Source organism: Electrophorus electricus, chromosome 11 (genome assembly GCF_013358815.1).
Source record: "Electrophorus electricus isolate fEleEle1 chromosome 11, fEleEle1.pri, whole genome shotgun sequence".
Lineage (NCBI taxonomy): Eukaryota > Metazoa > Chordata > Actinopteri > Gymnotiformes > Gymnotidae > Electrophorus > Electrophorus electricus.
Genome location: NC_049545.1, coordinates 1,344,547 through 1,367,577, shown reverse-complemented (window position 1 = coordinate 1,367,577; position 23,031 = coordinate 1,344,547). Strand labels below are relative to the sequence as shown.

The following is a 23,031-nucleotide window of genomic DNA, read 5'->3' as shown; positions in this document are numbered from 1 at the left end:
CTATACACAGTACTGCCACACACAGTACTGCTACAGTATGGAAGGATTTCTGGTTACACGATGGGAACACAAGCACCAGGACTCTCTCCAGAGGCTACTGGCCTGGGTGAAGGAGGTGAGAGAGAGAGAGAGAGAGAGAGAGAGAGAGAGAGAGAGAGAGAGAGAGAGAGAGAGAGAGAGAGAGAGAGAGAGAGAGAGAGAGAGAGAGAGAGAGAGAGAGAGAGAGCAGTACTATGTGTACTACACACAGTACTGTTACACACAGTACTCGCTCTGGGTATGACTTTGATCTCACTGAATCAGAGAAGAGTTTACTTTTATGATTCTTAGTGGTTGTAACAATAAACTTGGTTCTAGGAACATTTTGTAAGGCTTTATTTAGTAGCTTAATCATAACTTAAACAAGAGCAATTCTTTAAGAGCTAGAATTATATAAATGCACAGTGTAGACTTTATCATCTCTGAATGAGCCTGAGAACTGTGTAGTCAAAAGATCTATTAAACTTCATGTTCTCCCTACTACTATTAATACTTATAAGAGAGGTATTTTACATTAATACTTATGAGAGGTATTTTACATTAATACTTATAAGAGGTATTTTACATTAATTCTTATAAGAGAAGTATTTTACATTAATACTTATGAGAGGTATCTTACATTAATACTTATAAGAGAGGTATTTTACATTAATACTTATGAGAGGTATCTTTCATTAATACTTATGAGAGGTATTTTACATTAATTCCTATAAGAGAAGTATTTTACATTAATACTTATGAGCTATTTTACATTAATACTTGTAAGAGGTATTTTACATTAATTCTTATGAGAGGTATTTTACATTAATACTTATGAGAGGTATTTTACCAAAGCAAGTCAAACACCACATCCAACACAGACCTCAGGCTATGGAAATGTCTCCATTCTCACACGCGTCTGAAGTTAAAGGCCTCTTCTAGTGACCTATAACGTGAGGGCAAAAGGTGAAACAACCTCAAGTCACTGTAAGCTGCACACGACATCCTTTATCAAGAAGCAGTGACACTTGGCTTTCTTTAAGCCAGGGAGCTGCCGGAGCCTCAGTGACACCGCTTGCCGAAACTTGAGCATGCTAACGGTATTCAGATCATGTGAACAGGGTTTATTTAGGCTACAAAAACAAACAAACCAACCAAACAAAAAAAGCGACAGACACTCTGTTAAATGTTAGGATCATTTAAAGTATTTGTTTATTCAAATCTAACCCTAACTCAAACAAGGGTTGGAATTTCATATTAACTTTTTTTTTTTAATAAGACATGATAACGGACACTTCTAAGCGTTTTGTTTGATGTACTTATTTACTTTTATTTTGCTTTCCGCGTAAGCATCAACAGTATGACATCTGAGAATAGAGTGGCCAGTGGCCAGACGCCCTCTTTTAGGCCGGACAGTGCCCGCTCGCTGTCTGGACGGACACCTGTTTGTCATGTTTCTGGAGTGAACTGGGATTTGCTTTCCACTTGCCAGTATTAGTGCGTCACTGGGTCCCATACACCTCAAAGCAGAAACCTTGTATAGCAGATCCGCGTAAATAAGAAATAATAATAAAAACAATTAAAGGGTCTCCATGCTGCCCCCTTGCGGTGTGGCCCCAGATCGCACTGTACCTCATCTCAGAAAGTCCGACTTCGAAATGCTAGTCTGCTAGGATGTTTGCAACGATATGAAAATACCACAAAGAAAAACGATTGCAGTGGTCAGCACAAACTTTCCTTTCCAAGATTAATTCCATGAAATAGGCTACTTAAATACTGCAAGTAGGTGCCAAGATGGTGAGTTAGTCTTCCTGAAGACAGATGTCTTCCTTTTAGGGTTATTAAAGTGGCCGCCCTCATTGACACACTTGGGAATTTCCATAAGAAGTCCATAGAATTTAGTGGCTTTCTGTGTCTTACTGCTGAGAAAGATGAAGAGAGGCGTGTTATCTTACACGCTAATCTGTTGCAAAATATTTGTCCACTTTGTGCTTCGGAATTAGAGGCACAGCTAACATGAAATGGTCAACATGAAGTCCCTGGCATTTCTCATGCATGTGTAACTCAGCAGTGAACTACGGGAATCATTTATCTAGCAGGTCTAAGACCATTACCCGTTAGTCAGAACATATGTTGGTTTCTGGCTCAACTCGCAAAATTAGAAAAAGAAAGGAATTTTTTTTTAAAAATAGTTATCTCATGTTTATCTGGTGGCTCTGGAGTATCCCCCCCCACCAACACACTCACACACTCACACACACACAAACACTCACACACACAAAGAGGAAGTCGACAGTTTCGGGGGTGAATTTATTATTAAGATGTTAATAATATTGCATCTCTTTAATTAGAGGTTCTTCAAAACTAAATAGCTCTCAATATAGTAGGTCTTTTCCTCTAACATAAATGGGGAAAAGGCAATTTACCGAAATAGCTTTACATACCAAATGCAATATTCTGCATATACCTGCATATATACCGACATACTAATGGCCATAAAAAAACCTGAATTAAATGTAATAACCATGACTGGACGCTGTTCCTACGAGGAGTCACCAGACATTTCTCCTGTCCTGCCAAAGCAACACTAGGGGGCGCTGGTTTAAAACTACGTGCTGCGCTACTGATTGAAGCTAGACTGGGGCTGACTCCGTGGCTATGCGGGTGGATGCACCTCCGTTAGCGGGGATCAAAGTGCATCTAAATTCGGTAATTAAACGGATGCAACGCCTGACCATCGCTGGTAATCCGCCTAGAAGCCCATTGAAACGCTTGCAGCTAAGGACGGAATATAATTGGCTGGCCTGAATGTTTCTGATGATGTGATTGGCGAGTAATCCTCCGTGGGTGTGGCTTGTGTGGGAAGCGTCCGACACCGCGACGTCTGTGCGCCGTCGGACTGAAAATAAACGGCCGCCGTCGTTTGTAACGGGAAGGTGAGTGCGCGGCGCGTTGTAAACAGCTCGTGCTTCACGAATAGTTCACGAGCCACGGTGTGTGTCGCGCACCTTGCGGGGGAAGTTCAGCGCGGTTTCTGCGAGCCTCAGATGAAGGACCTCAGCCATTGCAGGAGGCGTTGACGGAAATTCCCCCGAACACCGACATGAATCTGCGTGATCTGCGCCAGCGTGCCAAGCGCAGCCCGCCCGACGGCCACCGTGCACCGGCAATCAGGGTTCGTGCGTGAACCCTAACGGCTAAACGACCTTAGTCAGGCGTTTTCAAGAACGTAAGAGAGGCTCGCCGGAGTATTGCGTCATACACGTGAGCTCGCCAACACTTCCCGTGTCTCGTGGGTATTGAGGCGTGTTTGTATGCGTTTCGATTGTGACGTCGTGGTCCGCGCATCCCTTCGCCGTTACAGTGTTGCGCGCGGCGTTTAGACGGAGCGGGTCCGTGCGATGACCTCCGTCAGGGCGGCGCTGGGTGAGTGTCCAGCTCTGGACGTCCTGCTGTGGCGGGGCGGCGTTGTTCCCGCTGTACCGAGTCCTCAAAGTCGCGTTTACTGTCGACACTGAATGTACGTTTTGGCGTTTGTTACGGTAGGATCAGTGACCCATTTAAGTCGACAATAAGCGTTAGCCTCAGATCAAAACGCTCTGACCGCTGTTTTACCATCCGTCGTTGCCACCAAAAGCGTTGATCTGCGAACAGAGCGACCCGTTCGTTGACTTATTTCCTCTTTTTCCGTAGTGTCCTGACCTGCTGCGACCGCTGAGCTTCACTTGACCTGTTGGGCTGTTGCGGAGCAGGCGCTGTAGGCGCGCGCCCACGCAGCGCCAGCGCCATGTCCGCGGCCCTCCTCGCGCGCCTGATCGCGCACGGCGGCTCGCGCGTCTGCCACAGGGTCGCGCGGAAGTCCGCGCGCGCGCCTCCGGAGGAGCCGTGGAGGTCCGTCCACAGCCCGTCGGGCGCTCGCCATAGCAACTCCCGCTTCGACCCAGACAGCAGCGGCCGGCCCACCACGTGGGACTCCTTCGGCATCTGGGACAACCGCATTGACGAGCCCATACTCCTTCCTCCGAGCATCCGCTACGGCAAACCGATCCCCAAAGTCAGCCTGTCCCGGGTGGGATGCGTCTCGCACATCGGCCAGCGCAAGGAGAACGAGGACCGCTACCAGCTGTCCCAGCTGACGGACAACATCCTCTACTTCGCTGTTTATGACGGGCACGGGGGAGCGGAGGCTGCCGACTTTTGCCACAAGTACATGGAAGGGCATATCAAGTAAGTGATGAATGTTCATCCTGTTCGTGCTGAAGTTCTCTTAGTATTTTAATCTTTCTTTAATGCATGTTTTTGAATGGATGTATAATAACGTACAAATGCAATAAGAAAGGTCCTACTGATGTATGCTTGCCTTGGCTTCGTGGAACTGAATCTCATCAACTCCTATCAGGGACCTCCTGACAGAGGGGGAAAACTTGGAACTAGTACTGACCAAAGCGTTTCTCAGCGTGGACAAAGCCTTAGCGAGACACCTTCACTTCGTTGCAGATGGTAGGTGTCCTCACTGTGCACATCAGTCCGGGTGGGAAAAGTAAGCTTGAATCACACTGGCAGTTGTCAGCGTGAGAGGTTGGTGTGGTTCATTTGTTATAAGGTATCCACTTTAGGTCTTCAGTCTAACACTTTCCTGTAAATATATACTTCAGTGTGCCATAGTTCTCTGTCATGTAGACAAACTATAAACTACTCGTCTACAATGCCAAGACAAATTCTGTGAACCCAAATCCTGTTTGGGTATTAAACAAGTAGTTAAATGAGAAAATTGCCTAAATAAAATCATTACTGAGTGTTAACGGTGTAGTAGGTGATAGTGCTGCCTCTCCCATGGGGGACTGGATTGAAACCCTACCTAGGCATGTGTTCTTGGCTATACTAGTAAGAGTCCTTGGGCAAGACTCCTAACATTGCATTGGCCTTCCTCTGTAACATGCTTGAAATTGTAAGTCTGGATAAGTGTGTCTGCCAAATGTGTACAATGTAAATTTATGTTTGGTTTCAGTTAGGTTCATACTACACCTTTTCTCCAATTTTATTTCTAAGTAGTAGTAAAACGGTCTGATTCAGTGGCAGTTTTGAGAAAATTTGCAAGCTCTGGATTTCTGCATGAATGGCTCCTAAAATGATATCTGCTTTTAAGTCTTAAAAATAAAGACTAATTTGGGAAGCAGTACACACACATTTCATAGTGCTGTATCTTTTATTTAATGGTTTAAACAAGCAGTCATACAGAACTGTCTCAGCGTGTGTGTGTGTGTGTGTGTGTGTGTGTGTGTGTGTGTGTGTGTGTGTGTGAGGATATCTTACTTTAAAAGTCTGCTTGAGGTCACACCACAGCATTCCAGTGGAGTTTAGGTCCATTCTGTTCTGGCCATGGTTCAGCCTCGCTGCTGATGTGTTTGTCTGGCCGATTTAACCGTCCCCTTTTTGAGTTTTGGATCAAACTCAGCTGCCATTGGATTTCAATGGTCCCTCAGTATTTTCTACAGTTATGTACATGAATTATGAATTATTCTAGTTGTGCCTTGGGACATGCAGGTATTCAATATTCCTGCTGTTTATTTACTCATTTTTGTATTTCTGGAGAGCAGTGACCTCCCATCAGCCCCAGTCATGTTCAGTGGTTTTCTTCATAAACACAGACCTCCAGGAGATGTCTGCTGATACCTAGCTATCACATTCTCACCTGTTTGAAGGTTCTGTGGCATGTTCTTACACCGAAGCGACTTGTAGAGAGAGGAGCATCAGGTCTGAGGAAAGACAGACCCGGCGCACCTGTGTTTACCTTTTAACCCACCATTATTTTTACTAAATATGCAGACACATGTCAGACCCACATCAGCAGTTTTTGGAAAGTTCAATTACTTTCTTCTCAAAATGTCATAGTCCAAGGTATTAATTAATGACCCAGATTGTTCAAACTAGTTATTTAAATTGTGATGTAAAGTGTTGTGTGTGTGATGTTTATTAAATAAGGCTGTTTTTAATATCATTATTAAGAATTGAATGAAGATCAGATCACATCTTTAGAAGTCATTCATGCAGAAATCCAGGTAATAAAAAGCCATTTTGAGTTCTGTATTTGGGTTCACACAATTTTCTTTGACTGTAGCTTTTTATTCGCTTATTCAGCAATGGAAACATACAGAGTGGAGTATTTCCAAGATGAAAGACGATTCTGGGAATTAGAGAGTATTGTTGTATTCATTCTCCACTTAGCTAGAGGTTATAAAAGTGAGTTAGCTCTACACAGACCCAGACACTGCTAGAACAGAGACCCACCATTTCAGCCTGTTTTTGCAGTCATGGGCTCTGGTGTGTGCAATGTACAATCTTGCCCTGTGTGTGTGTGCGTGTTATCTATGACAGCTGCGGACCCAGCTAAGACCCCATAAAAGCGGCAGTTCTGCGCTACCTTTTTGGAAGGCGAGGGGGCTAGATTGGTCCAGCGGGTCCCTGCGTGGACTTCTGGAAGGTTCCTCAACTTTCTCTCCCTTTCTTTTCAGTTTCACTCTCTCTTTATCTAGCTGCCTTCTGTTCCTCCACACATACACTATTGAAAATCACCAGGTCGCTTAGCAGAACGCTGAGTTCAAGGTTTCTCGTCTGTGTGGCGTACCAAATGTTTGGTCAAAACAGAATAAAAGGACATAATTGTTTATAGCCAAAGGTGACACATATATGGGGCATAAGGAACTCTGGTATGTTTTTGCATTCTTTTAATGTCCTTTTCTTAAAGAGTTCCTTGTTGTGGTACTGGTCGTTACTAAACCAAAGTAAAGGATCTTTCTGACGTTAAATTAGATCATTTGCTGTCCCCAGAAAAGTACGTTAGCATGTTACGTGAAGCTTCCTGCTGTCATCTGGCTCACCTGTGATAGTTTTCCTGTATAATATTTGTTATGAAAACAGCAAGCGAGCCTGCAGTGTGCACAAGCTGAAAGAAACTTGTAAAAGTGGCGTGGAAAGACAAACAAACAAACAAGTCAGACAGAACGTGGAGTGAGTGGCGGCCTGGACAGGGGCTTCCCCGTGCAGCTGTGCACTGTTAGCCTGGGTGGGTTTGTCTCGCTGGGCTCCGTGGGACCTTTGAGCCACTGATATTACCCCCTCCCCAGCATGCCCACCTTCATGGCCTCCCCGTACCCACAGATATGCTGCATGCTTGTTTATTCTCTTGATTCTCCTGTTTTATTGTTTCTTTTGACAACATTCCTTGACCCTCCCTCTCTTTCTGTACTTCTCCCTCGGTGTGGGGGGGGGCAGTTTGCGTGTGTGTGTGCGCGTGTTCACGGATGTGGGTGCAAGCGTGTGTTGGTGTGTTTGTGTTAGAATGTGTGCAAAGGAAAGTGTGCATATAGCCTGTGTTTAAAATGATCGCGGCTCTGCCTGTACATAGAATCTTAGAGGGATATACTGTATTTGTGTTTGTGTGTGTGTGTGTGTGTGTGTGTGTGTGTGTGTGTGAGAGGGAGACGGGGAGTGAGAATGTGTAATGTGGTAGCAGTCGGTACGTGCATGGCTCCGTTTCCGTTATGAGCCCATGTGTGTGCAGTGCTGGGGTCCTGTGTAAGGTGTGTGTCTTGTCTCTGATACATTGCAGCCTCAGTGCTGAGCTCAGGTACTACTGCCACAGTGGCCCTGCTGAGAGATGGCATCGAACTAGTGGTGGCCAGCGTGGGCGACAGCCGTGCCATGCTCTGCCGGAAGAACAAAGCCCTTAAACTCACCGTGGACCACACGCCCGAGAGAAAGGATGAGAAAGAGAGGTGAGCTGCATCTTTGAGCGCCCCCTGGTGGTCCGGATGACACAGGGTGCCCTCAGCCCACTAGAGGAAAGTGTTCTGTTGTCTCAAGCAGAGGTTTGCGGTCTAGTCCTCAGAGAACCAAGCATTGATTGACGTTTTTTCCAGAAGGTTCTGCCAAGCTTGTGCTGTGTGTCAGGTGTGTCAGATTTCAAAGGCGTTTGGAGAGGCCATGTTCTAGCCAATGAGCCTGTTCTTGGCCCAGCTTCAGTGAATATCATATTTCCTCCTCATGACAGAAACTCTTTTGTAGGTATGAGATGGGTACCAGATTTAAGATGTATAAGATCCAATAATAAACATGTATTACATATTGAAGATGAATTTTATAAATTGTAGTAACATGATTTGGTTATGTGGGTAGCCTTAAGTCAGCTGCAACAAGTCCTGTACCCTTTTTCTGTGTGTCTACTAATGTCTGTCTGTCTGTCTGTCTGTCTGCCCGCCTGTCCGTGAAAGGATTCGTAACAGTGGCGGCTTCGTGTCGTGGAACAGCCTGGGTCAGCCTCACGTCAACGGGCGCCTCGCCATGACCCGCAGCATCGGCGACTTTGACCTTAAAAACGCAGGGGTCATCGCAGAACCAGAGACCAGGCGCATTTCGGTGAAGCTCTCCCACTTTCCCTGGTGTGCTGCAAAAATTTGCTTGGGATGAATGTTTGGATGTTGACGTAACGTGATTCTCTAACTCTGCCAGCTGCATCACGTTCACGACTCTTTCCTCGCCCTCACCACCGACGGCATCAACTTCATCATGAACAGCCAAGAGATCTGTGATGTCATCAACCAGTGCAACGACCCCAGAGAGGCCGCACAGCGCATCTCTGAGCAGGTACGTGCCCCCCCGGTCAGGGGTCATGGGTCACAGTTCAGGGCAGTGCGTCCCAGACATCATAATTTCATTCTCAAGAGTGTCAGCGGTTATTTTTGGACATGAACGTTACTGTTCAAGCTGACATACCTCATGTTTTAATCAAATCCAGTGAGCATCTCCCTCTGACTGTTGAGATTCTGGAGTGTTGGTTTACGTGGGTGACGGATCTTCCTGTGTCTGACCGGCAGGCGTTGCAGTACGGCGCCGAGGACAACAGCACCGTGCTCGTGGTGCCATTCGGAGCATGGGGGAAACACAAGAGCTCCGACGTCAGCTTCTCCTTCAGTCGTAGCTTTGTGTCCAGCGGCCGCTGGGCATGAGAGAGAGGGAGGGGGGAGGGAGAGGGAGAGAATGACAGAGTGCTCGGACACATCAGTGGCCAGGTGAGAGTTTTACTCCAGCTGGACCCCACCAACGTGCAATATTATCCGTCCGGAGTAAAAATAAAAGACCATCCGCTCCACCCGTTCTTTTGGACCAGAGCCAATAGCAGTGCAGTTTGAGTGAGTTATACCGTACTGGGATATGTTAGTACTCTATCCAGCCAGCCAGTCTGCACTGGCCTCGAAACACCTGCTTTCTGCGGAGACGTGTGTGTTGTCTGAGACCTGCACACCAGTCAGTATTACTGCAGCTGTGTGGGAACCAGGTCAGCGCTCACACAAGCTTCCGTGTGCGTACGCAGCCATGTTGTAGGACCTGCAGTATGAAGGTTGCCTCAGTTTGACCTTGGTAGTTGAAGGTTTGTGTCCTGTGCAGGGAGTAGACGTGTACACTCCTTCCAAGCACACTTTACACGTCATGGTGAGGCAGATGAAATGGAATGTTTCCTTTGTGGTGGTGGTTTGCCGACTCCTTGGACGCCTCTTACTTGTGCGGCTTAAAGGACGTCTGCGCATTCTCAAGATGTCCCAGATAAAATTGTCTCCTTTGTCCAAAGGACTTGGACTCCACCTCTGTGCAGCAGCGGCAGTAGGAGGTTGTGGCGTTCACACGCACGCACGACGGAGTGGAACGGCCCTACACCACATGTGTGGGGTTGTTTTTACACTGGTGTCTCTTACGTGGTGCAGTGGTGAACTAGTCCGTGCTGCTTTGCACATAGTGTGAGTCATCGTGCTTGAGCCAGGCAGAAAAACCAGAAGAAGGTCAGGAGAATCGCATTGTCGCACAGCCAGCCAGCCGAGCCGTGTTGTGTTCTGCCGTCCGTGAGGCTGAGATTGGACAGGGGGAGCCGACGAAGACTGGCTTGTCAAATGCATCACAGCATCCAGATCTTCCTAACAGGACCAAGCGAAGCTCTCTGTGCAAATCTCTCATGCCATCGTGAGGACCATGGTGGGAAAAACCCACTCACTTTTTGTTTGCTGTTTGTTTGTTTGTTTGTTTTCTGGACCAGTTACATCTAGTAAGCTGAACTGTTCATCTAGTGCCTTTTTCTTCTTTGTCTACGTTAGTAACATAAGCACAGAATGATGGTTCAGACACTACTGGCCTCTTCTAGAGTCTAAAAGGAGTGAGTGTGTTAGTTTCTAGGACACTGATGCTCCTTTGGACTTTTTTGGGCATGTATGCAATGATTCCCCCCAAGTGCATTTGCTAGAGGTTCTGTATTGTATGTTTTGTGTGCGTGTGTGTGTGTGTGTGTGTGTATGTGTGTGTGTGTATATATACATATGCATGCATGCATGCGCGCGCGCATACACACACACATATATACATACATATATAATATACACACACACACACACACACACAAACCTTTTGTATGTATTTACTGTTAGGTGGCTGTGAAAATATAACAGGCTTTACTAAAGTTGATCAAAGGTATTTCCTCACCTTGGGACCCTCGTGCGGGTGGGTATGGAGGCCGAGTTGGCATCATGTTGAGACGTTGAGTGACCCTGTTGGACCTAAAAGGCTTCCGTTAGACCTTTTTCATATGCTGCAGTATGTAACCCCTCCAATGTGAGCGTTTCCGTTCAAGGTATTTTTAAAGATAAGAGAATATTTTTGGTTCTTCGTACATGACTTTATCAGTTTGTTTCATTAAATAGCAAGATTGCCCTTTTTTCTAATTCTTAGAGAATTTGCTGTTTAGTTGTTTTTTCTTCTTGGTGAAACGTTTGTAATTCTGGAGACTTCATGAGCTGAATAAGGTGTTCTCATGGTGGAAATGTGAACCTGTATGGTGTAAGGCTTCCAGGAATAAGGTTCTCTGTCCATGCATGTGACACTACGCACCGTTACACAAGCTTGGGTAACATTAATGTGAGCATTTTATGAAGAATGTAAGTTTAAAAAAAGTTATTTGAACTATTGCATGATTTTCATTTGTTAATACTTATAGGATTTTTGTTTCACTTTGTCATAATACTGTAAAAATCTGTTTTTGTGCAACTATTAAATCACTATACTTGTCAATAAAGTTTCAGAGCAGGTTTGGCAGTTTCATGACATTTGCTGACTTCTGATTCATCTGTCAGTTTTCCCCTAATTTAAGAATTTAAAATGCGATGCTTGTATTCCTCGGCTCCTAGACCTTCAGCCTCTGGGGAAAATCGGCGTGTTTGTGGTCATGAAAGTTGCTGTTTCAATCCAGCGGGGGTGCTGTTGGAGAGCGTATAAAAACGCTCAGTTCGTGTTATTTGTTTTTTGGTTTTCACGTGTCGATTCTTTATAGTAAATCTAATTATAGTAGTATTATAGTAAAAAATATTATAGTAAAAAATGTTTTACACCAACAGTCGAATATCTTAAACGTTCTGCTCTATCAGGTTACAGATTGTCGATGGACGTAAACTGGATTTAGAGAAGGTGAACACAGGTGAACATCTGTATAATAAGCACACCAAGGGGTATTAATAACAGCAGCTTTAAGAGTAGTAAAATAAATAAATACATTTGCTGCTGCTGATAATGATGATTAATGATAACAAGAAATTAATTATAATAAAAAGAAATGAAGTGAAAGTCGAGTCGGGTTATAATGCCAGATTGGGAGCATTAGGAACACGCACGAAGGGATGCGACATCTCTTACCGAGATCTGAATTTACCAGACACTCCCAACAATAGATAACAAGCATATTAATGGTGGTGGTGGAAAGGGGCTTGAAATATGTAAACAAACACTCTAAATCTCTCATTTTCTGGAAACGAGAAGACAAGTGGACTTTAAAGGTTAGTACGTCCACGCGTGGCCCCGCCTAGCGCCCTTGTTGTCATGGTTACCCTGTCCCGCGTGTTCGTGTTGTTGGATTATGTATGTCCGTACTTCACGTGTTGGCTCTGTGCGCGTGGACTGTTTGTGGCTTTGTCTTTAATAAAACTCGCTCTTCTCCGCATATGCACTAAATATTAAATAAAAGTTGTCCTACTCAGCTGTTGAAGTTACGCTATATACCGCTACAATTCTCGCCAATTCACAAAAGCTCCCCTAAAATGTTACTATCCATGCAGGCAAACCTTTGCTGCTAATTCTGAAATGCTGTTAATACAGGCCCAATCGTTGCCAATCAGTTACTTAAAGTTTTATTACACACTTCAGAAGTTATATAGCCACATAACCCATAAATTTGAGGTATAAACCTTATGTTTACTTGTCAAGTAAACAAGGTTTACTTATGTAATTGGGCAGTGGTAGTAATCTGTAGGTTGCCAGTTCTAGTCCCACCACTGCCAGGTTCCCACTTGGGTCTCTGAACAAAACCTTTAAACCTCAGTTACTCAAGATGTACTCAGTCATAATTATAAGTTGCTTTGGATAAAAGCGTAAGCAAAATGTGGAGTGTGTGAAAAACCATTTCATATGTAGCTTTACTTATATAAAGATGTTTGGCAATTATTAAGGCCAGTGTAACGACCATGACTCTCGCTCAGTAGATTACAGGGCTTTCTTTTTGAGAATCGTGATGCTACTAAAAAATGTCTAGACGGTGCATTCTGGTTTACTCTATGGTTTACCTTATGTTAATTTATCTTTTAGTTCATCTTCTGTTATATAATGAATGCTGAACTTACAGCAACGTCTTCTACAAAAATTCCTACCATACAAATATTTGATGAGGTGGGTGTTGTAAGAGCAGTCTGAGAAGTTTGTGGTGCTTTTAAATCCTGTTTTTAATACAGACTCAATCTTCTTAGTCACCTGCCAACAACTGTCAGGTTATTGAAGCTTCCATCAGATGCCATCAACACTTTTCACAAAAGTGATTAAAAAGGACAGATGTTAACTACACAACATGCAAAAACTGCATGACGTAAATCAACTCGGTAACCGCACCAGTGCTTACTGCTGTTGAACGGAATCAGTATGAAATTCTGCATACATTTTATTTCAAACAACTTTGATATGAGAACAGTAATACGGATTAAAACATTGAGCAGACTAGAAAAGTACCACAAAGTCCAATATAGAGGCAAATTTATACCGGGCTTAGCTAAAACACGTTCTGTCTGGTGTTTAAAGCATAGTGAGGTGAGGACAAATATCAAAATAAAACAATGTCGTTCCAAAATGCATACTGAATATCAGTGTCACACAAGGGAAATCAAACACAAAAAGGTTATGATGGAGCAAACCTAATTTTACAGCAAAGCACTTTAAATTCTGCCATCCGAATCAAAGAGACATGGGCTTCCCATGAAAGAAGATGCACTCCAAATCGAAGTTTGTTTCAAGTTACAATATGTATACAATAAGAAGTAACGTTAATAAGATACACATCACCTTATATATTCATGATAGTGTGCACCACTCTGGCTTTAACTACTTTAATCAAAGTCAATTGCAAACGTAGGACAAAGAAAATAAAATTTTACATCAAATATGAATTATGCTTTGTGCTGAGCCTGTGCTTTCACTTTACAAGAAATTACAGTTCAAAATAAATGGCGGTATCAAAACAACGTCAACTTAGTCAATTTTTATAGTGCCTTCATCAAAATAAATGAGCAAGTTTCTGAAGTTTTTTCTGAACCTGGGTACTCTGTATGTGTATACAAAAACTACTCTTTTTTAGACCTCAAAGTCTGTGTGAATATATGATCAATTATTCTTTGAGTATTTCTGTGACAGGCTCCTTTTACATAAAGCTAAAGGAAATCAAGTACACATATCCTTAATCTTTATGGATACATTTTGATTTCAGTGATGGAAATCTTTGATAATTCTGGGTCGCAAATGCTGTTTTGGGCGTAACCAACTCCGTGAAGGAATCTAGCAGAGTTTAGCACCAGGTAATGACAGGGATCGAGTGCCCAACACCTCGAGTCCAGCCCTAGCAGGGTCTAATGATCTTATGATATTGTAATCAGACCCTGTAATATGAACAGTCTGAAGCAGACAGTGCTTGGTACTGAGATTAAAGTATATGTAAACGTAACAGTATAGTCGTCTGAGTATGTTTGTGCACTGAATCATATGATTGAAATGTGGAAGACGCAATAAAACCGTTGAATACATGACAAATGAAATAAGGAGAAATTGTATAAATGAAGAAAAAGTCTCTCATTATGAGATACTGATGGTGCAACTAATAAATCTCAATGGTAATAAACTTTGGCAGGAGTTTACATGTACACATCACGGTTCACTACCTGCCATTTGGCTGTGTTTCAATTAAACCTAAATCTTTTAAAAGCCCACTAATTCCTCCTCATTTACCCCCCCGCCAAACTCAACAAAAGGATAGAGTGTGGACAAAGTGAGGAAATATTCAGTTCACTTTCAGCTGACTCTCCCGGTGCCTGGACAGTGTGCAAGCTCGCTGCGGAAAACTCCACATCTGCACCAACAGCCTGTCCTGTGTGCACTGAGGACTCGGAGAGGACGGAGAGGATTAGCACATGATTTCACTCATAAAATTCTATTATGCTTTATTGTACTCGTTCATTCTGGTGAGGTTGTGTTTCTGAATTGTATATACACACACACACACACACACGAGTCCGGCATCTTATGTATTTTCTCAGATCTCAAATTTTGTGGTATGAAAACAAAACAAAACAAACAAAAAAACAGCCTGCTCCTACGTTGATCATGCTTTAAAAAAAAACAAAAAAAAAAACATCAATGGACCAAACCCAACGGACCAAACCCAACGGACCAAACCCAAAACTGCACACTAAGAAGCTTTCACTGGTCTCATCTGCAAATAATGTTGACATTTTTAAACACTCAACCTGTGTTAGCTTTGATTTTATATTAAAGCACTGAAATCATGTCATGATTTTATCTTTGTGTATGAAGATGAGTGTACTCATCTAAAGTCACTCACTAAAGTCCGGTCTCCTGTCTCAGGAGTGTGCTTCATTAGCTCATGTTCATTTTCTACCAATGATTTGTTTATAAGACTATTCAATTTAATTCTGGTTTTGGTCCATTTTGTTTGGCCAGGAGCATAGATAATGATAAAACACACACCTAAGCACCTTTAGTTTAGCGCATGGCCACTCACTAGTGCCAGCACTGCATTGAAGACTTCATCAGTCTACTGTCCATTTGGCAATTAGAGATAATACTACATGGGTACCAGCTGAATACAAATACAGTCATGTTTAATACTCTGCTGGACCTGAACTGGAAGCGTGCATAGTGAATAAAAAACTGAAACCATACAAATACTGCAATACTAATGTGACAGGTCAGTGTAAGAATACTTGTTATGGCCATGGAATAAGGAAGAGGGATCTTACACGTGTCCATCCCCGTTGCTCCCGGTGTCCTGGGCCTCGCTGGACAGCGAGGAGGATGGGCGTGCGCTGCGTGGGCGGAGCTGAGCTCCTGAGCCAATAGCCTGCTGATGCCTGAGCTGGGAGAGGACGTCATCCGACTCCCAGCGCTCGAGCTCCTCTCGGACCAGTTTCTCCATCTGCTCCCTGTGCACCTCTGTGTCCCTGCCCAGCCTTTCATCCTGAGAGGGAGAACGGACATTGAGAGGAAAGAAGAAATCATAAAGAGACAATAAAGTGGACTTATGAAACATTATGGGTTAAAACAGAGGACATTGATAATGTTGTATGCCCCCATAATGCATTCTGTCACAGTATGTGTCCGAACTCTCAAAGCGCCTTGACGGAAGACTGTGGTTGCCGTGGCGGCCTCACCTGGGTAACGCCATCCAGCAGTCTGGCCAGCACCTCCTTCCTCTTCAGCTTGGCTCTCTCCATGGCCTCCAGCTTCACAATGACGGCGTCGATCTTCGAGACGATGCTCCCGATCGAGTGCTCCATGCGGTCCACCCTTCGCACCAGCCTGGCAGCACATTGTGGTGCATTACACAGCCGCCTTGGAGAACATTCCAAGACTCCGAATTCTTAAGCATCATGTGAAGGTGCTGGATTAAGCAATCATTAATTAATTAATTCAGACTAATTTCTGGAAACGACAGAATGAAAGTCTTACACTTGGAACTCCTCATAAGACACGCCCCCAGAGCTGCTGCCACGGCGACGAGAGCTGTGGCCACTGTCCTCATCGTCATCCTCCTCAGAGTCGTCCTGGCTTCGGGAAAAGCTCCGTCCACTTAGTGGCCTGGGCAGCGAACTGCGTTCCAGATCCAAGTCCTCCTGGCGTGTGTGTGACAGACACTGAACTTCTGTGCAGGTGTGTGTGTGTGTGTGTAATTCCTTTCATTCCTTAAAGTATTTTATGTTTTTCCCAGTATTTGAAGGACTGAAGTTAACTTTCACACCCAGACTGCTCACAATACAATTGCAACCCACAGTACAGCCGCCGATCACCAGAAGCTTTGATGTCAAACTCAAGACTTGTAGGGTTACAGCACTGTGTGAGATCATCCTCATTCAGATCAAAAAGAATTGATTAGCTGGAGAGCTGGAGCTGTGTTGAATCAGACTCGGTTGAAAATTAACCAATCACCATCTTCTTACCATCTAAATCAACCAATCAGAAATCTGTCAAACCTCATTCTTCTCTCTTTATTCTCATTCTCCATGTTTAACTTCACATGTACTCACTCTCTCTTTCTCAAGGTCATCTCTCATCTGCTGGTGCTCGTGCTCAGCGAGCTCCTGGTCTCCATCCAGGTCGTACTTGGCGAAAATGGCTTCGATCTCAGCATCAGAGTGTCCCTTGCTGCAAACGCACAAGCAGACGTTTGCTCAGCAAACACACAGGCTCTTGAGTTGATCAGTCAGTTTTAAACAAATCAAGACAACTTGTTGAATTTCTGTTCAGGCATAGTTGTGGTCACCCTCGGAGATCCTGCCGGAGCTCGTCAAAGTTGAGCTTCCCTCCAGCCTGTCGAAGACTGTCAGAGATATCATCTACTGTAGTCTTCCTCAGCCTCAGTTTCACCATGGCCTTGTGGCAGCCCTGCAAATGTATGCCAGTGTGTGTGTGTGTGTGTGTGTGTGTGTGTGTGTGTGTCTGGTTATTCAAGCAGACCATCAGACATTCACTTTCCTTTATTCAAAGAAAGGTATATGACGTTTGCCCATGTGACGTGCAGGGAATGGGGCAGTGCTGTTGCTGTTGACTCTCACATACCTTTTTAATGAGGTCTGTGATTTCCATATCAGATCTGTGTTGTGCCATGTCAGCTTTAACCTCTGAGTAGGTGTCATTGATGACAGCCAAGAACATGTTCTGAAGAAGAAAATCGGGTCAGAATGAGAGAAGTTCGACGGTGAGTGAGAGCAGCACAAACTTGTCCGCCACATTCGCCCAGAGGGACATTCGTATGACCGCGACCCCTTACGGTCATTATACAAATCACATGAACCTTCACATTACTGATTCATCAGCCTTCCGTAGTGTCGAGCAAGCACTTGGGGTGGAGTTTCTGGACACACACTGCTTAATGTCTGACTCTGGAATGGTTCCAGTGAAATTCTTTTGCAATCTAGTAGATTATGTATGTTTTTGGTCATCTAATCACCCATTATTTTCTTACCAAAAGGATCATGAAGATGAAAAACACGAAGGTGGTAAAGTAGATTGGTCCTAGAACTTTGTCTGCCTCTTCAATCTCAGCGAAATCAAAGTCTCCCAGAATGATCCGGAACTGGGTGAAACTGAAAGAGGTGAGACAGAGTAAGACTCTTCGCTTCACTGAGGGTTAAGACTAAGAGTATCTCTCTCGATGTAAATGGTCACTTTAAACAAAAATGTATCGTTTAAACCGCTGTTCAAATGATGAAGCAGGACGTGAGGACCGTGTAAGCACAGGGTGTCTCACATGCAGGCCTGGAACGTGCTGAAGTCGGTGAGCTGGGTGCCAAACACCAGGTAAGCGAGCTGTGCGTATGCGAGGAACACTATGAAGAACATGATGGAGAAACCTAGCAGGTCTTTGGCGCAGCGGGACACCGTGCTGGACAGCTGGTTCATGGTCTTGTTGAAGTTAATGAACTTGAAGAGCTGTGGGAAAAAAAGTCTCGCCTTTCAACTCTGACCTGGTTAAATAAGAATTTCATATCCTATATAACGACAGTTCAGCGGATAATGGTCAGAACGACGGCTAACTGGGATATAAAGACGAGAGCCTTACTTTGACCCAGGCAAGGAACACAATGACCGCGGCCAGGTTGTTGAACCGGACCTGCAGCTGAGCGAGGGGTTGGAAGTTTGGATAGGTGCTGTGGTTCTCCAGTAGGTACCTCAACCTGCTGTTGACTGCTGCCGTCCTGTGGATGTTCATGATGATGGCAGGGACGCTCAGCTAGGAGAGACACACGGACACATGGAGAGGTCACATCACCAACAAACTGGCAGGGACAGCTGTCAAAAAGGACACGTCACTAAACCTCTACTCACCGTTACTATGACAACGTCCAAACAGTTCCACAGACTCTTGAAATAGCGCAGGCGATGCAGTCGAATCTCGAGCACTTCCTCCACCACGTAGTAGAGTACGAACAGGCAGAAAATCACCTCACACGCGCCCACGAAGTAGTCCCAGCTGGAAACATACCGCACCAGACGCACGGTCTGGAACTGTGAGGATGTCACAGTGCCCCCAGTGGCTGGAAACTCCACCAGCAATCTGTAAGATTACAGTCAGAGTGGTAAAAGAGGGTAAAGATAAGAAGTTCATCTGGGTAAGCCTAATGAGGTCTTGGAATAAAATTACATAGGTAAATCTGAATTTCTAAATTCAACAAATATTCTTCTAGTAATACGTCATTGCAAATGAAGTGAAATCTCAAATAAGACCTAAATAGATGATTTTTCCCATTCTGACTGTACCTGACTATGCAGAAGAGGTTGACGTTGCCATTGTAGACTGAGAAGTCCAGGAAGACGGCCCTGGTGCCACGGTCCAGCCACAGGTTGTCCTTCAGGCGGCGCAGCTGCCCGGCGGACTCCTCCCGGCCGCTGGACAGGTCCTGGTAGTAACCGCCTCCTCCATAACTGGCCACTTCTCCCCAGTAGCTGCTCCCACCGATACTGCTCTCCTCCGAGTACACCCACCTGGGACACAGACAGTAACATGCCACACAGCCAAACATCACCTTGTCCTAACACTTCATAGTGTTGACTGAAAATACTTTCATTGATTTCTGACATGTGCTGAGACTAAATATAGGGTATATAAAACTGAATCAACTAGAAACTTAACGCAAATGGAAAACTTGCATTTACCTTTATCTTATGTTACTTATCTTAGCAGATAATAAGCCCTACTAATGCTCTACTACAGTTTGATGTGTTGCTATCTTGTATGGTGATGCATTATTAATACATATGGAACCTTGTATTCGTTTTATATGTTCTGTGAGGATTTTTGCTTACGCCGTGCCATTTTTCAGGCCAAAGGAACCCGTGTCCTCACTGCTGGGTGAGTAGGTGCTGTAGCAGTCATACACCTCCTCCCGCAGGTCCTCGTGCACGGGACAGGACTCGTTGAGGACTTTCACCTGGCGGAGTCGCGGGACCCCGAGCAGAAGGTTCTCGTAGTAGATGAGACTCTTGTTCTCAGGCAGGCTCTTGTTGTTGTACCACGCGTCCCAGTACATCCCGTTTAGGAACGGCCCTTCTATGTACTAGAAGCAGCACACACACACACACACACACACAAGAGAGAGATCAACAGGCCTCGCCTCACATCAACAGAACAGGACAGCACAGACTCAGAATGCTCACTGATGTCTCCGAGTGTTTCATTGGTCTGAAGCTCTGACACACACCTGAGTAGCTACAGGTTATGACCAAGAGTTTGCATTCCTCATACATGGCCTGAACCGGTTGCACTGAATAAATGTGATGATTTCCACTGTTTGAAAGCCCAGAGCCAGACTGAGACACCATTTTGAAGAAAGCCTGTTATATCTCACATGTGCTTTTTCAGTCTTCTTGTGAAGACATTACATGTGTTAAAAAGGAAACCCAGTGGGCGAAGTTGTGAAATAAAGAAGTCCTTACTTTCCAGAAGTCGTCCATGGTTGCGAGGGTCCTGAAGGTGGTGCCGTCTCCACTCGACAACGGCAAGTCCAGAAAGAGCTGAGACATCACTTTGGTGTAGTAGTACATGTTGGTGTTCACCATCCCATACGTCACTGATGCACATTCAGGTAACACACATCAGGTATGACTAGTACTGTAATAGTAATACTCAACCGTATTTTGACAGTGGATAGTCTGCCCGAGGGAAGACCTTTTTTTCCCCCATGTAATTTTCCATAACTAACACTAAAACCATAACCACACAGAGACAACAAAAAAGTCATTCCATCTGATCCTTTGGCTGGCTGCATCCCCATTACACGTTGTGTTTGGTCAAATTAAATAGAAATGTCATACATAAAAACTGCCTCTTAACGCCAATCTTCACATATTGTGAAAACGCACCATTTAGTTAAACAAATCAGTAAACAATTCCTAAACAATTCAGCATATTACTTCTAGACACTTAGGGCAAATATGAAAATATAATTGATATAAACTTTGGAGATCAAATAATAGTGAGCATGTATAGCAGCCACAATACTGCAACACTGCACTAACAAATGGACTGAGTGGTTTGCATAGAAGCCGTGGGTGAAACCTACGGATGCACAAGGTGACGAGGAACATGCCGTACGTGGCCATCTCGCGCAGGACGGTCTTCAGGTACATCTCCCTGCTGCCGTCACTCTGCTCGAGCAGTCGCGTGCCCCAGAAAACTGAAATCATCGAGTGCATTGCTTAACTCCTGACTAGACCGGGACACGCTCATCTAACGCACGTCTGTGAAAACAGCGATTACGCGATCAACTTACGTCTCGTTCTCTCGAGTAGCCTCTTTCCGCAGCCCGTTGGCTCGTGCTGAAGGCCATCCGCCGGCGGGCTCGGGCAGAGTCCTCCGTGGACCCGCGCGCCGCTCGCGCCGTTAAAGCTTGCCAGCCCGCTGCTGCCGCTGCTGCTCGAGGTGGCGGACAGCGATCTGCGTCCCGGACCTCCCGGAGGCCAGCTCGCGTCCATCATACCCTCCTCGGGCTCGAAGCCCGGGTTGTCGCGGCTCCACGCGTGTCTGGAGCTGGCGCCGGGCGGGGAGGGGTCCTGCTCGGGTACCCCGGGCCCTCCGCGCCCCACTCCTCCGGGATGCAACCTGTCCATCTCGATGCTCTCATTCGGCTCCAGCCTGTGCGGCAGGGGTGCAGACACAGCGCCCGAAGCTGGTCTGGCCGGGAGCTTTTGCGCCTGGGAACGGACTCTAGTCGAGCTCATGCTTCTGTTCGATGAGTTTTAGTGCATTTTCTTGGATTTGTTTGCGTTGAAGTGTCAAATGTCCAAGGGTCACCCAACTAACGACACCTGAAGCAAAACTATCGGAGTCCCCCGAATAAAGGAAATTTGATTCCGTTACGTGCGACGAACGATGCTTTCCAGATTGTTTTAATCAAAAGCCAAAGTAAAAAGTTCCCCAAAAAAAGTTTGGTCTGAAAAATAGCCTAAAGCCCAAAGCTACAGAAAACTAACTTAGCTATATGTCTACTGCTGAAGGTACCAACTGGAATTAGTTCGGGATGTCCAAGTCCTCCGTTTGTCAAAAAGAGGCAATATCGTCTCCTCGTCCAGCACCAGCCATCTTGTTCCCACTAGTTTTCCTCAAATCTCCAGCTCCCATTTGCTGAGGAATCACATTACACCGTGTCCATAGCGTCATCGGCCATTTCAGCCCCTTTTATTCTTCTGCTAACGAGAATAACAAGAACAGAGGCGAAAAGTAAAAGTAAAAGCAAAGCATTCCCAAACGCCTTGCGAATATAGAATATTAAAACATGGCCAAACCGATGAGTAGACTACTAATGTGTAGCATATGCTTTAATAAATTAGTTATAAAAGGGAAGCCTGTAGCTCAGTTATTTTGTTGTGCAGCTAGAACACTAACAGACGAGAATACATTATGACAAAAAAAAAGCTCAGATACAGTCACAAATTTGAGCGTCTTTGTAGATTACATAATCGGGTCTTTGTTTGGTTTTTAATGCTGCTAGGCAACAGTGCACCCCCACCCACCTTATTCCTGGATGAGAACCTCACACGAGTGGATGGTAAATCATAAACGTTAGAATGCATGTCATGCGCGTTATAAATGCTGCTTTAATTACTTTTAAGTGATCTTGACAATAAGTAATCGTTTGTCCACAGTACTTTGTATCAGAAACTTGCGTCTGAAATATTCTCAGGTTTTTCTGTTCTCAGACGTCTTACCAGTATCTTGTTTTGGACGTTTTCAACCGATTCATTAGAGTGATGACGAATAGTGTTCCTTTAGTGCCAGAATTATAAGTCATGAATTCATTAACTGTCTTCCTCAATTACTAATGCTCATTCATGAGTTATGATGTCTCAGCACTATTTAAATCAAATTAATCAGTTGTCTTTCATATTTGTATATCAGACATGAAACCATTTCAATGTCATTCAAAGATCAGAAATATAAATGAATACATATCACTTTTTAGCTTCTTACATTTGGCAGACACTTTTAACCAGAGCGATGTGTACATCACTCACATTTTGGTGACTTCTTTGAAATTCTTTATCCTTGCTGCTGGCAGCTTCACTTTTAACTCTGATACAGACAGGTTTCTTTCTAAAGCAGGAGGCAGTAAACATGTTATTCCAGCTGCACATTGATGACATCCTAGTTTACACCCATACTGAGATAATTCCTTCTCTCATAGACATTAAACTAGACATTAATTCCTTGTTTTAAATTATTTTATTTATTATTTATTTCTTTTTCTTTTAAAATTGTTACTATCCTGGTGACTGTGGTCAGCCAGAGGAGGATGGGGCCCCCTCTTTGGGTCTTGGTTCCTCTCCAGGTTTCTTCCTCGTGCTCTAGGGAGTGTTTCCTCATCACTGTCCCCC

At 44.6% G+C, this 23,031-nt stretch overlaps 2 protein-coding genes across 5 annotated transcripts; one reads left to right on the top strand and one right to left on the bottom strand.

The window, feature by feature from the left end:
• The first annotated feature begins 1,449 nt into the window (after nucleotides 1–1,449).
• ppm1k (protein phosphatase, Mg2+/Mn2+ dependent, 1K) lies at nucleotides 1,450–10,394 on the top strand. 3 transcript variants are annotated; one of them, XM_035531486.1, is made up of 7 exons: nucleotides 1,450–3,444; nucleotides 3,712–4,245; nucleotides 4,418–4,518; nucleotides 7,628–7,793; nucleotides 8,289–8,433; nucleotides 8,527–8,661; nucleotides 8,892–10,394. In XM_035531486.1, exons 2-7 carry the CDS (start codon nucleotides 3,806–3,808, stop codon nucleotides 9,021–9,023), a joined length of 1,119 nt encoding a protein of 372 aa, XP_035387379.1. In that variant the 5' UTR covers nucleotides 1,450–3,444; nucleotides 3,712–3,805; the 3' UTR covers nucleotides 9,024–10,394. The 3 variants fall into 3 exon arrangements, with proteins under 3 accessions (XP_035387379.1, XP_035387378.1, XP_035387380.1); XM_035531485.1 differs by having other exon boundaries at nucleotides 1,450–3,538; XM_035531487.1 differs by having other exon boundaries at nucleotides 1,451–2,954.
• Nucleotides 10,395–12,806: 2,412 nt separating this feature from the next.
• Nucleotides 12,807–22,064, bottom strand: pkd2 (polycystic kidney disease 2). Of its 2 annotated transcripts, none has more exons than XM_027032710.2 (15): nucleotides 20,931–22,064; nucleotides 20,721–20,834; nucleotides 20,095–20,228; nucleotides 19,465–19,715; nucleotides 18,919–19,143; nucleotides 18,487–18,715; nucleotides 18,221–18,391; nucleotides 17,909–18,090; nucleotides 17,624–17,744; nucleotides 17,218–17,316; nucleotides 16,922–17,043; nucleotides 16,686–16,803; nucleotides 16,111–16,274; nucleotides 15,813–15,960; nucleotides 12,807–15,619 (listed from the first exon to the last, which is right to left on the bottom strand). In XM_027032710.2, exons 1-15 carry the CDS (start codon nucleotides 21,376–21,378, stop codon nucleotides 15,398–15,400), a joined length of 2,748 nt encoding a protein of 915 aa, XP_026888511.2. In that variant the 5' UTR covers nucleotides 21,379–22,064; the 3' UTR covers nucleotides 12,807–15,397. The 2 variants fall into 2 exon arrangements, with proteins under 2 accessions (XP_026888511.2, XP_026888512.2); XM_027032711.2 differs by having other exon boundaries at nucleotides 16,111–16,271.
• Nucleotides 22,065–23,031: the final 967 nt, after the last annotated feature.

Bases quoted from the DNA above. Each gene is read 5' to 3' on its own strand.
- pkd2 (XM_027032710.2), bottom strand. From the start codon at position 21,378: ATGAGCTCGACTAGAGTCCGTTCCCAGGCGCAAAAGCTCCCGGCCAGA. The intron at 20,835-20,930 runs GTAAGTTGATCG...CGATGATTTCAG, and splicing joins GCTACTCGAGAGAACGAGAC to TTTTCTGGGGCACGCGACTG. The intron at 18,716-18,918 runs GTACAGTCAGAA...GTAATCTTACAG, and splicing joins AACCTCTTCTGCATAGTCAG to ATTGCTGGTGGAGTTTCCAG.
- ppm1k (XM_035531486.1), top strand. From the start codon at position 3,806: ATGTCCGCGGCCCTCCTCGCGCGCCTGATCGCGCACGGCGGCTCGCGC. The intron at 8,434-8,526 runs GTGAAGCTCTCC...TAACTCTGCCAG, and splicing joins CAGAGACCAGGCGCATTTCG to CTGCATCACGTTCACGACTC. The intron at 8,662-8,891 runs GTACGTGCCCCC...TCTGACCGGCAG, and splicing joins CACAGCGCATCTCTGAGCAG to GCGTTGCAGTACGGCGCCGA.